The 15,524-nt window shown below is 34.3% G+C and overlaps 1 protein-coding gene across 1 annotated transcript in view; it reads right to left on the bottom strand.

The window, feature by feature from the left end:
* Positions 1-6,812: 6,812 nt before the first annotated feature.
* Positions 6,813-15,524, bottom strand: part of LOC133332305 (monocarboxylate transporter 9-like) — a 45,594-nt gene continuing 36,882 nt past the window's right edge. Inside the window, exon 5 of the mRNA XM_061540707.1 lies at positions 6,813-6,936. Coding sequence (XP_061396691.1) covers positions 6,813-6,936 — 124 coding nt within the window. The remainder of the gene's footprint in view (positions 6,937-15,524) is intronic.

Genomic DNA, 15,524 nt, shown 5'->3' with positions numbered 1-15,524 from the left:
TACTTTCAGAATATGTGGACCATATAGGCAAAAAGAATTTCGGAGATGGGACTTTTTTCCGATTTTCTGAAAATGTTAAGGTGACTTTAGGAAAATTTCCGATAAAATGGGCCACTGTAAAAAAATGAAGAAGGGTTGGGGGCTCAACCGAAATGTCTAAAGAGCGTACTTTCAGAATATGTGGACCATATAGCAAAAAGAATTTCGGAGATGGGAATTTTTCCGATTTTCTGAAAATGTTAAGGTGAATTTAGGAAAATTTCCGATAAAATGGGCCACTGTAAAAAAATGAAGAAGGGTTCGGGGTTGAGGGGGGTCTAAACTGAAAAAGAAATCTAAGAGTGTACTACCATGTGGACCATATAGGCAAAAAGAATTTTGGAGACTGGAATTTTTCCGATTTTCTGAAAATGTTTACTTTCAAAATTTCCGATAAAAAATGGGCCACTGTAAAAAAATGAAGAAAGGGTTCGGGGGGGGGGGTCATAAAGGTCTAAGAGTGTACTTTCAGAATATGTGGACCATATAGGCAAAGAGAATTTCGGAGATGGGAATTTTTCCGATTTTCTGAAAATGTTTAGGGTGTCTTTAGGAAAATTTCACCCTAAACATTTTCAGAAAATCGGAAAAATTCCCATCTCCGAAATTCTTTTTGCCTATGTGGTCCACATATTCTGAAAGTACACTCTTAGACCTTTCGTTTGAGCCCCCCCTCAACCCCGAACCCTTCTTCATTTTTTACAGTGGCCCATTTTATCGGAAATTTTCCTAAAGTCACCCTAAACATTTTCAGAAAAGCGGAAAAATTCCCATCTCCGAAATTCTTTTTGCTTATATGGTCCACATATTCTGAAAGTACACTCTTAGACCTTTCGTTTGAGCCCCCCCTCAACCCCGAACCCTTCTTCATTTTTTTACAGTGGCCCATTTTATCGGAAATTTTCCTAAAGTCACCCTAAACATTTTCAGAAAATCGGAAAAATTTCCATCTCCGAAATTCTTTTTGCCTATATGGTCCACATATTCTGAAAGTACACTCTTAAACCTTTCGTTTGAGCCCCCCCTCAACCCCGAACCCTTCTTCATTTTTTTACAGTGGCCCATTTTATCGGAAATTTTCCTAAAGTCACCCGAAACATTTTCAGAAAATCGGAAAAATGCCCATCTCCGAAACTCTTTTTGCCTATATGGTCCACATATTCTGAAAGTACACTCTTAGACCTTTCGTTTGAGCCCCCCCTCAACCCCGAACCCTTCTTCATATTTTTAAAGTGGCCCATTTTATCGGAAATTTTCCGAATGTTACCCTAAACATTTTCAGAAAATCGGAAAAATTCCCATCTCCAAAATTCTTTTTGCCTATATGGTCCACATATTCTGAAAGTACACTCTTAGACCTTTCGTTTGAGCCCCCCCCTCAACCCCGAACCCTTCTTCATTTTTTTACAATGGCCAATTTTATCGGAAATTTTCCTAAAGTCAACCTAAACATTTTCAGAAAATCGGAAAAATTCCCATCTCCGAAATTCTTTTTGCCTATGTGGTCCACATATTCTGAAAGTACACTCTTAGACCTTTCGTTTGAGCCCCCCCTCAACCCCGAACCTTTCTTCATTTTTTTACAGTGGCCCATTTTATCGGAAATTTTCCTAAAGTCACCCTAAACATTTTCAGAAAAGCGGAAAAATTCCCATCTCCGAAATTCTTTTTGCTTATATGGTCCACATATTCTGAAAGTACACTCTTAGACCTTTCGTTTGAGCCCCCCCTCAACCCCGAACCTTTCTTCATTTTTTTACAGTGGCCCATTTTATCGGAAATTTTCCTAAAGTCACCCTAAACATTTTCAGAAAATCGGAAAAATTCCCATCTCCGAAACTCTTTTTGCCTATATGGTCCACATATTCTGAAAGTACACTCTTAGACCTTTCGTTTGAGCCCCCCTCAACCCCGAACCCTTCTTCATTTTTTTACAGTGGCCCATTTTATCGGAAATTTTCCTAAAGTCACCCTAAACATTTTCAGAAAATCGGAAAAATTGCCATCTCCGAAACTCTGTTTGCCTAAATGGTCCACATATTCCGAAAGTACACTCTTAGGCCTTTCGTTTGAGCCCCCCCTCAACCCCGAACCCTTCTTCATTTTTTTACAGTGGCCCATTTTATCGGAAATTTTCCTAAAGTCACCCTAAACATTTTCAGAAAATCGGAAAAATTCCCATCTCCGAAACTCTTTTTGCCTATATGGTCCACATATTCTGAAAGTACACTCTTAGACCTTTCGTTTGAGCCCCCCCTCAACCTCGAACCCTTCTTCATTTTTTTACAGTGGCCAATTTTATCGGAAATTTTCCTAAAGTCAACCTAAACATTTTCAGAAAATCGGAATAATTCCCATCTCCGAAATTCTTTTTGCCTATATGGTCCACATATTCTGAAAGTACACTCTTAGGCCTTTCGTTTGAGCCCCCCCTCAACCCCGAACCCTTCTTCATTTTTTTACAATGGGGTATTTTATATGAAATTTGCATAAGGCCGGCCGCAATTTAGTTCTGCAAATTGGTGGCGCATTGTCATATACGCTCACATACTGCGCACAATTCTGTTCTGCAAATTGTGGCACATTCTCAGTTACGCTCACACTTTCTCTCTCTCTCGATTTAGTTCTGCAATTTCGCATTCTCTCACTCTCTCTGTCTTAACCCTATGTGAACCAGTGAAAAAGTTTGGTGGTTTGTGTCTTTGCTAGTTAAATTTTAAATTTATCTTCACGGACATCGCAATACTTAAGGCTGTGTTTTTCGAAGTGAATGCGAATTACATACTAATGTGGTCGAGAAGCGTAAACGTCTACCTACTTGGTGCTGTTGACACCAAGTAACATCATGTACATAGTGAAGGTCTTGCTGAGTATCGCTTGTGTAGGAGAGAGAATATAGTTAAACATGGATCTATTTGTGTATACGCTTTGAAGATATATAAGACATGGTGAAAACAACGTGAGGTAGAATTTTTCCATTGAGTTTGAACTAGATTATGAGATGTAATCTAGTGAAAAATGGCAATACAAAGCGAGGACACCAAGTCCCAAATTTAAGGATGAACTGTTTCTAGGCAACAATAGATGTCAGTCCCATCACTTAGGTCATGCTAAGGCATACTAATCGGCTGCTTATCTGAATTAAGTTATCCCATGACATTCTAATGACTAAACTCGTTATCAAATCATTACATAGGAATAACACAAAAAATATAGCAGGAAATAGCGCCCCGCAGATAAAAGTGGTAGCACTAAATAAGCAAGGAGAAAATTAATAAGCAAGGATCACAACCACTACACAAAATTCAAGGAGTCGTTGTTTCTAGGCAAGGATAGTTGACAGCCCCATCATCTAGGACAGGCTAATGCTGGGCTAATTGAAAAATACGGCGATGCTTTATGGAAAATATTTGCTCCCAAAATAATTAACAAGAAAAAAAAAATTGTGTACTAAATGTGAAAGCAGAAATCGCCATATATTGTCATTTATATATATATATATATATATACTGAATCATATGTTCGTCTTAACCACCAATTGTCTTTTTTTTGTTTACCTTTTTTATATAATCAATATTATATCACATTACAACTTCACATTATTCAAAATGCTACAGCCTAACATAACATAATTATATTTTTTGTTTCTGTGGTGGCAAGCTCAATTTGATGTGGTTAAGTGGCATTTATTATTTGAATTGCTGTGCGAATCGAATTCGACATTTGTAATTGATATTTAATGTTACGAGAAAGAGATCACGAATAATAATCACTCAAACAAATAATAATAATGAGTACTTGAATTTACTTACCCTTTTCACTTTCGACAACATCATCCTCCTCCGCATCATCTTCCTTGGCTTTGATCAATTTAATTTGTTGTTCCAGCTCCTTGAGGGTAAAATTGGTTAATGTTGCTGCACTAATGTTGGTACCCTCCAAGGCGTTATATTCCAAAATGGTTTCCTCCGCAAAAATTTGCATACTATAATTGACTTTATCTTCAAATACCGAAGCAATTTTACCCTCTAAGTGCTTGGCAGAATCACCGACCTGCTTATCACCACCCACAGACAGCAGCTGATCATCAAGGTCACAATTATCCTTGAGGCTACATGTTGCTGCAGCGGCAGCATGATTTGCTGCATCCAGAGAGTGAGCCACACGCTCATGACAACTAAACACTGCCAGCAGCAGGAATATTAGGGTAGTACCCTTGTTACGCATTTTTAATTAGTAGTTCTTTGTATTTTGGTTTTTAATTTTTTGTTAATTGTGTTTTATAATTTGTTTTTGTTTTTAGTCACTTTGATTTTGTTTTTAATTTGTTCACTTGTTACATTCGTTTAATTTTGTTAATTTGCATATCAGTTTTTTTATTTTTTTTCTTTTTTCGTTATAACATTAAATGTCCGGTTTATTCGTAATTATTTTGTTTTTTGTTGTTTTAGCTGTAAAGAGAAGAAATTATGTAATTAAAATCTGGGTCATTTTTTGTTGTTTGTATTTTATTGCAAAGTAGGCGTTTTGCTAAGGCGTTAATTTCGATTGTTTCTGTTATTGTTAACACAATTGTTATTAATTGTAGAGTGGGAAAATAGTTTTTTTTTTGTTTAAATGCCCATTCAAATTAAATTTTTATTAAAAGTCGCCGGTTTTTTGTCACATTATTGCTTATACCGGAAATTAAAAACTTCAGAGCGCGTTTTATTAAAGTAATAATGTTACGAAGGTTTATTTGAACCAAAACCTTTATATCATTTAATCAAAGGAATAAAAAAGTCTTTGGATTTAAAAATTTGACCAAAAAGTGAACTATTTTGATGGGATTCTAAGTGATCTCAATTTAAAATCTATTATTTATAATGTCCACCGGATTTATTATGACTCCACATTGCTATATGAGTGAAAGAAGTCTGTTGTTCTCAAATTGTAGGGATTTGTTGTAAAATCTCTAGAGTTGCACAATATAGTTCGATCTTCCCCGATTTAAAAATGTAACTAAACGTAAACTATTTTGATGGGATTCTAAATGTTCCCATTTTAAAATCTATTATTTAGTATGTACCCCAGACCTATATCTTGACTCCACATTGCTATATGAGTGAAAGGAGTCAACTGTTCTCAGAATGTCAGGGTATATAGTATAATCTCTAGAATTGGACAATCTAGTTCGATCTTCCCCGATTTACTCTGCAAAAGGAACTAGATCATTCATTTAGTTACATAGTTCCATTTAGTTCACTCATGTAATGATACACCTCAGTTAACGGAAAGATCAAAATGAACGATTAGTGGATCAAAAGGAATTAGTCAAACGAGTGCAAAATGAAACTAGATAAATGAACGAAGTGGACCTAATACGCTTCGTTCCTTTTGTGGAATAGTTACATTGAACTAGTTCGTTTCGGAACGATGCAACTCTAATAATCTCATAGTATGCCCAAAACGGTTGTTCACATATATTTACTAATAATAAATATGGAACATGTTTTGCTATGGGTTTCTTGTGTTAAGGTGAGATAATTTAATTTAAGAAGGATATATTTTTGCTTACAGTCCACTTGAGATAACATCGTATTCTTATAGAAGGAGATTCTTAATGAGGACATATGTTGGATATTTTCTTTGCCATGTGGTATGTTTGAATTAAATTATGGGATGCAGTCAAGATTCTACCGACATCTGCATACATTTGCTGCCCCTTGCGAGATAAATAAATTGGGATCTCCACTCTATTAATTATAGTTATTTTATCGTACATTAGAGCTGTACAGTATCGAACTAGTTCAAATGAACATAAAAAGATAAACTCAACTAGGTTTTACAAAGTCGTTCTTTTTAGTTCAATAAAATAACTAATGTGAGCAGTTTACATGAATTTAGTAAACCCATATAAAAAATTATGTTGATAGGTCCATAATTTCAGGTTTATCTTTTAATTTCTTAAGTAAGTGATATTCCAATAAAACAAAACATAAAGAAATTTGTTTTTGTTCGCACATCATACACTTCCAAGAACGCTAACTGAACGATTCGGGTAGCGATGAACTGTAAAGATGAATAGTTCGCGAACGTATTAGTTCAGAAGAACGATTCAGTTAAAAGAGCAAGAGAACTAGTTCAGTCAAATTCGTTCTTCATAGTTCATTTGTTATTTTTTAGCTATGCGAACTATCTCAACGTTTGCCTTGACCTAAACTTAAGGCAATGAAAAATTGCTTACAAATATTAAAAAAAATATAGAAATAACATTTAAAAAAATTCAAATTTATACTATGATCTATCTATTTATAAATGTATTTTTCTGAACAAAATTCCAATGTATATTTTTTAAAATATTAATTTGCATTCATTTACGCCTGATATTCACGAACTAAATACCAAAGAATCGTTCAGTATATGATCCACAATCGTATTTCTGTAGCGACGAACTATTGAACTACTGAACTAAAAGAACGAACTAGTTCATTCTTGAGAGCTGAACTAAAAAGAGTGATGTTCTTAATGAACTAGAAAATACAACTCTAATGAACTAATAAAGGATCGACCAAACTAAAATAGCGTAATTGCGAACGATTGAACTAGTTCACTCAAAAGAGCCGACCTTAAAAGAGCGATCAACTTACTGAACTAGATAGAGCCACTCGATCGTACATAGTTCTTAAGCAACACTTTAATTATTCCAAAATTAGTAAAGTTAAGTCGTTCCGAAACGAACTATGCTGTTCAACGACACTATTCTACATAAGGAACGATCGGTACTAGGTCCGCTACTTTCGTTCATTTAGTTCCTTTTGCTGAGGTCGTTCATCTATTTTCTTTTGATCCAATTGTTCATCTAGATCTTCCCGTTCATTGAACAATTTAATTGATATGTACAAATGAACGAGTGATCTGAAAAGGAATTGTGAAAATGACCGAGTTCCATTTGCGAGCCGAAGAATATCGAACCGTTTCAGAAAAGAGGCTGTCTAAGTCTAAAACCTCAGATACCCTATAAGGTATATATATTCTTGATCAGAATAAAATAATATGTCAATTTAAAAACGTCTAGATCTACGTGTGTATTTTCAAAACTTGATAAAGTTCGTAACTTGCTACTACTCCTGGGTTCTTTGATAATGAACACCGAATTGAGTTATAAATGGTGGAAATTTTTCCTACCAAAAAACATCAAGACATTCAATACAAATCTTCTCGAGATGATTCTCATGTTGTGTGTTTTGTGCTCATGTGTTGTGTTTTTTACAATGAATTAGAAAAAAAATAAATATGTCAATCGCTGAATAACTTCTAAAATTACACTGTGCTACAAAACAACAAAAAGATTTATTCAGGGATTCTAATTTAACAATTCTGTTTAGTTGGAGTCCCTGGAACCCAAAAATATCTTTGGTTTTTCTGGGTCACTTCGAAAATTTGTTTTATAACGATAAATGTAGAGAAAAACGTGGAAAAAATCTAACCAAGGAGATGCAACGGCCGATAGAATATGGAAAAGGAAAGGATTTTTTTAACTATATAAGGTGTTGAGGTTGAGCCTGAATATATAAATTTCCTATCGAGAGAATTGCGATATTCTGCAAGACAATAAAGAAGTAGTTTATGACCAATATATTTGTAGGTCGGATTCAAATTGGCTAAAGTATGAATATTTAAGGTCTAGAAATCGCTGGGGAGAGATAACAACTTTATACACATTTTTGAAGCCAGTACCCACAGTAGTTTGAAAATTATTGTGCCGATCATCACATATTGTTGTAAACTTATTATGTACATTAAAATCTTGCCTCAAAATGGTGGACTTTAATCAAATTTGTTTGATGCAAATTGAATTAGTCCTTTTTTATATTATTATTTGTAAAAAGTCAAATTTACTATCTAAAGCCAAAATTATTAATTTATTAAGCGAACACATATATATGATCTGAAAATTTTCAGATCATCAAAGCAAAACTGTATTAGAGGGACCGAATATATATCAAAATAAATTATTCGAATATTTTATAAGCTATTATCTTTTTATAAAATATTGTATATATAAAACATATATATTAACTAATATTCTTTATTTGTTTTTAAAATCCCATTTATTTTTTTATAAGCTAATATCTTTTTATAAAATATTATATATATAAAAATATATATTAACGAATATTCTTTATTTGTTTTTTGATGTCCCAATGTCTATTTATTAAAAAAAAACATTTTCTTTATAAATTAATTTCGGTCTCATTTTGGTTATCCTGGTCGGTATTTTCACTCTTTAAATTTTTTTTTATTGTTTTTTAAATTAAAAATTATGTTCACTTTTAAAAAAATTTCGGTTTGGTAATATTTTAATTATTTTTTTTTTAAATATTTTCTTTTATATGTACATTTCCTTTTTGTTTTTAATATTGTTTTTTATTATTTTTTGTTTTTAATATTGTTTTTTATTTTTTATTTTTAAAAATTGTTTTTTTATTATTAAAATTTATTTTTTTTTTAATATTTTTTATTAAAAATTCAAATTATATTTTTTCAACACACCGTCACTTTCTTAAAAAAATCTTGCAATTCTTTATTGTTTCCTTTAGAAACGATTCTTTTTTTGTTCACTCAAAACCGTTTTTCCGAGTCGCTACAACCGCTTAGATGCGAATTTCAATTCGAACTAAATGCTGTGAATGTCTAAATGTTGGCTTGAAACGGTTCAAGCGAAAGAAGCAATAATTTTTTTTCATTTGAATTATTCATGCAAAGTGCGCGCGCGTTAAGGCAAAAAACCCACAACAAAACATTCAAAATCCAAACTCGAAACCCAGCGCGACTTATTCGAACATCATACTGCTAAGCCAGAGCCAACAACAAAGTCTGAGCTCTGAGCGAGAAGAATACTAACAAAGTTAAGACTAACGTCGTCGTCGTCGTTGTCGTCTTGGTCTGTGCTATTATTCCAACATTACTGTGAGTGATGGCTAGCTATAGAGTAACAATCTAAGCTAGACCGACAGTCGATCAGTCGCTTGGTCATATAGACAAAAACATTTAGCACCGAACAACAACATAACACACAGACCAAAAACGTCAATAGTTGGCTAAAAATCTCCCGAAAAGACAACAAAAACAAAAAAACCACCGACTAACCAAAAGAATTTCAAAATATTGACAAAAAGCACAAAAACACACATTTCAAAAAAGAAAAACAACAACAACATAAAGAAGTAGAAAACAAAACTTAGTAGATATTACAACTCGTCATTGTGGCTAGCACAAAACCGCTCTCTCACGCCATCACCATAAATTTGTAAAAACCAAAAATTTGATGTAGATCGTCAAACAAAAATCAGCGCTTAGCCGCCAATGTGGAAAATGCTGAAGTCAACATGACAGTGCCAAAATCGAAAACCAAAATATAGCCAAGTTAACAGAATTCCACATAACAGTGTTTCATTCTTTTCGACAGGTGTCTGATAGGTCTGAGAGCTGCATTTGTAGAGTTAACAGTGGTTTAGTTCTCAGCTGTTAGTTACATTGTAGCTATCCACTATTCTCTTTTTCTCCCTAATGGGAAAAACGACATCTCCTTTCTCTGTTAGCCCTCTTGTATATTTGTAGTAACAGTTTGTTTGGTATTTTAATAAAATGCCGGTTGCGCATGCCCAACAGAGACAATGTTATCAATCAAAATCAAAAACATCAAATTGCTACCAAGCGTACGTGGGGTGTAACGGAAATTTATTTCATATACAAAACAAACAAGTAACAAAGTTTCATTGGGCGTTGCCGACAGATATATATATATACTCCGTATATATCGGTCTGTAATTCCTCATCGCTAAGGTCTACGGTCACAGTATTATTACTATTATTATTGGGAATAACAAAGAGAGTGGAACGACGGTTCCCATCTTCGGACTTAATCTAGGTTTGGTTAAAATACTACACTGTGCAAAGTTTCGATGAAATTTGACATTCTATTTGCTTCATATGAAATGGACAAGTTTTCAAAATGTGGAGGGTACTAGAAGGAGTGGAACGATGAATCTCATATTTCGTCATTATGCATTACAAATTATTATTTCGATTTCAAATTATAATGGCCACACATGCCTAGATCAATTCAGTTAGTCGAAGACGGGAGTTATACAAAACCCGATCTAATTTAAAATTGTTTTTTACCAACCAAAAACGCGAAATTCCAAATTACAACCACTCCAGTTGTATCATCGAAATACCGAAAAGTGAAGGCCATTCTTCCACAGAAAAATCATAATAATCAAATAGCTATCTTTCAGCGAAGATCAAAGGGGGTTCATCTTACTTACTTATCTGGCTTATAACAGAACGGTTGTTCCATAAGCCGAGCTTGAAAAACTATTTCTAAGCGCGTCGGTCCTGTGCGCAACTCATCCAATTTTGAAAGTCCATGTTTCGAGATGTTGTCTTCTACTTGACCATTTCATCGGAATCATAGCCTTCCCCTTCTGTGTGAAACATCACTTGGATCGCTTTTATAAGTCTTTTGAGTGGGGGAATCCTCATCCATTCTCACAACATGACTTAGCCAACGTAGTCGCCTGACTATGTCGATATCTGACAATAGATAGCTCATGGTTCATTCTACGACGATATTCACCGGCAGATCGGCCCATAGATCTTCTAGAAAAATTTTCTCTCAAACACTCCAAGAGCTGCCTCACACATCTGTTTGCGTAAGTACCCATGCTTCAGATCAATATAACAGCACGCGTAGTATCAGCGGCTTGTAGAGTGTGAGCTTGGTCTGGCGCAAGGTGACCTTGTGTCTAAATTGCTTACTTAGTCCAACCATAGTAACATCTATTGGCAAACACTATCCTTCAGTTGGTCCGAGTCTATTGAACGTCTTGCGCGTTGATACCATCAGCTTGGTCTCCTCGCCATTTTCTGCCAGAAGGTGGCAGTTACCGCTTCCGATGTTCGACCCATTATGTCGATGTCGTCAGCGTAGGCGAGTACAGAGTGGTGTACAGAGTGCCATTTCTGTTCACATTTGCATCTCGTTTGGCCTTTTCCAGCAGGATGTTAAACAGGTCACACGACAAACTGTCACCTTGTCTCAATCCTCGTACGGTATTGAAGGGCTCCGAGAGGTCCTTTCCGACTTTAACAGTTGACTTTGTGTCAGTTAAAGTTATCCGATAATGTCATTGATCTTTGGCTTCAGTCGTTCACACAGCGCGCTGGGTAGCACTTTATATGCGATGGGAAGGAGACTTATTCCTCTGTAGTTGCCAAATATCGTCTTGTCTCATTTTTTGTGCACGGAACACGGGATGCTGAGGTTCCAATCATTGTGCATGCATTCCTCTAGCCAAATTGCTCTAATCAACTGGTGCATGCTCCTGACCACCGATCTTGAATTGTTCGGCTGTGTAATGCATCGGCACCTTCTCGGACCTCATCTTGGCTACGTTGTATACAATATATACCGTCATCTCTTATTGGTTCTGCGGTATCTTCTTCTTCTTCTCGGTGACTATTTGATACCAGAAGCTTTACAAACTGCTCCTTCCCGATTCTCAACACGACGTCTGTATCTGTCACCAGGTTTCCTTCTTCATTCCATCAGGAGGATGTACCCGCACCAAAGCCTTTGGATTGGTGTTTTATTCGTTGGTAAAATTTCCGGACTTCATTCTGACTCCTGTACATCTCGATTTACTCACGCTCAAGTTTTTCTTGTTCTTTCTTCTTTTTTCTGATAGCACGTTTCTCATCTTCATCTTCTTCCTTGCGTTTTGCTACTGTTTGCAGGGTGCCCTACAGGCTGTATTTTCCAACTCAGTAGCATTACGACACCCCCGATTGTACCACGGGTTTCTTGATGGTGGTTGTTGCTACCCAAGTGTTGCTTTTGCTGTAGTTTATAGGCAGTGGACAATTCTTTGCCATTGTGTTTCTATATTATTATAGGGACAAGGTGGGTAAGTTGGGTAAGTTGAGCGGAGTAATCGCTCCTCGTATCGATCGAACGTCAAAAAAACAGGATGAATGCTGTGGGGTTATTTTCCCTTGCCTTTACATAATAAGAGGGATTTTTCGAGTTTCAACGGATGATGAAAGTATCTATATAACATTTGATATTCTGTTTGCAACCCCTCGAAATACATGAATATTATACCAAGTTTTGGGGTAGCTCCGAAGGACACATGCCTTAGTATGACTCACATATAACTGTACCCTCCTTTTTCATACAGTAGTGGACATTCGTTTGAGCGCATATGATTTTTTTGAGATTTTACTATGAAAACACATTATTATTATATATCAGAAAACCAAGTTTTTGTTTGCTTCGAGGCTGAATGGAAGCGTTATCCTGGTGAAAAATTATATAATCGTCCTGTTTTTAATCAATATGTAAAATCTCAAAAACATCATATGCCATCAAACGAATGTTCACTGCGCCCATACAAAGGTCACAAGACATTTGCGGTAAGGTCACAAGATATAGCTAAACTGTGTTTCTCAAATTTTAAGACTAGATTTGCGGATGTTGAAAACTCATAGAAAACATTTTTAGACGTAAACTAAATCAGGCTTAAATATGGATAATATCAGACTACTCCTTCTGGTACCTCCATTACAAATGGTCAAAAAATTAATTTGCCTAACTGAGTATTTTTACTAAAACTATATCGTGTATGAAGGTGGGAATTATTGGTCACCTCCTCCACAAATGATCCATATTAACATCTACCAAACTTTTTTGAATCCGAAAATGGTATTTATTAGTAGATCCATTCAGTATAATAGGATATATTATCCTATCGGTTTCTAACTAAGTTTGTAGTCAAAAATAGGTAATTTTCCAAAAATCATATTTCATAGTTCCGCCTTTTTGTTAATTCTTGTGCGATGTTAATAATGCTGCCGTTGGAATTTTTGAAAAGAAGGGGTTTTCTTTTGTTACAATAAAACTAAATTTTCTTTTTCTTTAAGTCATAACATACATCCATGCAAAGTTACAAGTCTTCAATATAATGCAATCAATCGTTTGGAAGTCGCCAACATTTCAAATCGAGAATGGAGCGGTTCCCCTAAGTTGTAGCTAATGAAGTTGAGGGCACAATTTGCGTCTTTTGAAAACTACTTTTCAATTGACCAACTAACCTTACTCGTTTTATGTTGTATTAGCATTTTATAGTTGATCATTGTTGGAATTAAGTCCAAAATTCAGATTTAACCTTTCTTTGTCCTCTGACGTTTTTTTTTAGTTCATCCACAAAAATTTCCATTCCAAAAATGGTTTTCATTAAAATCAGGTTTATTCTCGTTTTTTCCTAAATTTAAACATTTTTTTCAGTGTAATGCAGTGGGAAATTAAGAATATTATATTATTTCATTCCTATTAATAAAAAACTATTCCAATGGCATTGCATCAGTTGTTAGTTTTTATTTGGTAAGAACAAGTCGAAAAAAAGTTGTCAAACCCCAACACCAGAGAAAATTAATAACAAGAATTTTGAATACATTAAAAAAGATAATCATTATTTAAAAAGAAAAAAATAGTAAAGAAAAAGTTTTGGGGTTGCTGCTCCTTGTCTATCTAAATAAAAAAGTTGTTATGACAAACTGAAATGGGAATGTGGATAGCTAGATGACAACTTGGCAAAAAAAGTCGCACCTTTTGTTTAAATTATTAACTTATTAACAAAAATTTTAAATGAGATTTTTTTATGTTCGACATAAATTGTTGTTTTTGTACAAATCCAGACAGAAAGTTCTATTCCATATTAGCAATCATTTAAAACATTCTAACAATCACTACCATTTTGGGTGTAGATGTCGTGTTAATTAAAAAATTATCATAATTTGTTGCCATTTTTTATTATTTGAACATGAGTCAGCAAATATTTCTTTTTAAGAATCTATTCTGGAATAACTTGGGACAAAGTATCATAAAATATTAGTTTATTTGTTCTAAGCGATTATAGTTTTTTTTTGGAAGAGAAATTCCATTGTTTTTTGATCGAGACTGTTTAAAATTGTGAAACTAGTTCAGGGAGACTGTGAAGGGTTATAAAAAATTAATATAAGCAATTTCGTAAAGCTAACATATAGTCTCGTCGGCTATAAACTAGGTATAGGGCCATAAAGATTGACACATATTTATAATTTTTGGTAGAAACGTGTCGTAGATATCGAATTTTGGGGATATGCGCCATTTAGCGGCTACACCGAAACTTGGTCCATTATTGATAATTTTTACGCAATGAGAATCTAAAATAAAACAGCCAATTTGGTTGATATTGGAATTTTTATCAACCAAATTGTCCTTCTTTCCTAAAATACCGGCTGAAAACCGTAATAAAAGTGCCTGCAAAATTTCGAAACTTCGACAGAGTATGTCTTTGATCGTTTCCGTCCCTTTTTCATTCACTTCATTAATTTTTAATTATCCACGCCCATTGTTGGGAAAGTCCTTGAAAAATATTCCTAAAAAATCCACGTTAATAAAAAGGAAGGGCGTTTAAAAAATCCACGTTTATAGTTCGGAAAAGGCCTTGAAAACATTCTTTAAAATCCACGTTTATAAAAGGGAACGGCCTTTAAAAATATTCTTTAAAAATCCACGTTTAAAAAAGGGAACGGCCTTTAAAAAAATTCTTTAAAAATCCACAAAAATATTCTTCACATAATCCACGCTTATTGTTAAGAAGGTCCTTGAAAAATATTCTTCACATAATCCACGCTTATTGTTAAGAAGGTCCTTGAAAAATATTCTTCACATAATCCACGCTTATTATTAAGAAGGTTCTTGAAAAATATTCTTCACATAATCCACGCTTATTATTAAGAAGGTCCTTGAAAAATATTATTCACATAATCCACGCTTATTGTTAAGAAGGTCCTTGAAAAATATTCTTCACATAATCCATGCTTATTGTTAAGAAGGTCCTTGAGAAATATTCTTCACATAATCCACGCTTATTGTTAAGAAGGTCCTTGAAAAATATTCTTTAAAAAATCCACGGCCTTTAAAAATATTCTTTAAAAAATCCACGCTTGAAAGTGGGAAAGGTCCTTGAAAAATATTTTTTAAAAAATCCACGCTTGTTGGTAGGAAAGGTCCTTGAAAAATATTCTTTAAAAATCAGCGCATGTAGGTAGGAAAGGTCCCTGAAAAGTATTCTTTAAAAAATCCACGCTTGTAGGTGGGAAAGGTCCTTGAAAAATATTCTTCCAAAAACTCCACGATTATAGTTGGGAAGGTCCTTGAAAATATTATTTAAAAAATCCATTCTTATAGTCGGGGAGGTCCTTGAAAAGTAGTCTTTATAGTTGGGGAGGTCCTTCAAAAATATTCTTTAAAAAATTCACGTTTCTTTAAAAATTTACGCATATAGTTAAGAAGGTCCTTGTAAAAATTCCACGCTTATAGTTGGTATGGTCCTTGAAAAATATTCTTTAAAAAATCAGGTCCTTGCAAAAAATTCTTTAAAAAATTCAAGCTT

The sequence above is a fragment of the Musca vetustissima genome, unplaced genomic scaffold (assembly GCF_032173495.1).
Source record: "Musca vetustissima isolate MV318-11 ecotype Yass unplaced genomic scaffold, APGP_CSIRO_Mvet_v1 utg5888, whole genome shotgun sequence".
In the NCBI taxonomy this organism is placed as follows: Eukaryota; Metazoa; Arthropoda; class Insecta; order Diptera; family Muscidae; genus Musca; species Musca vetustissima.
This window is presented reverse-complemented; position numbering and strand designations above follow the sequence as displayed.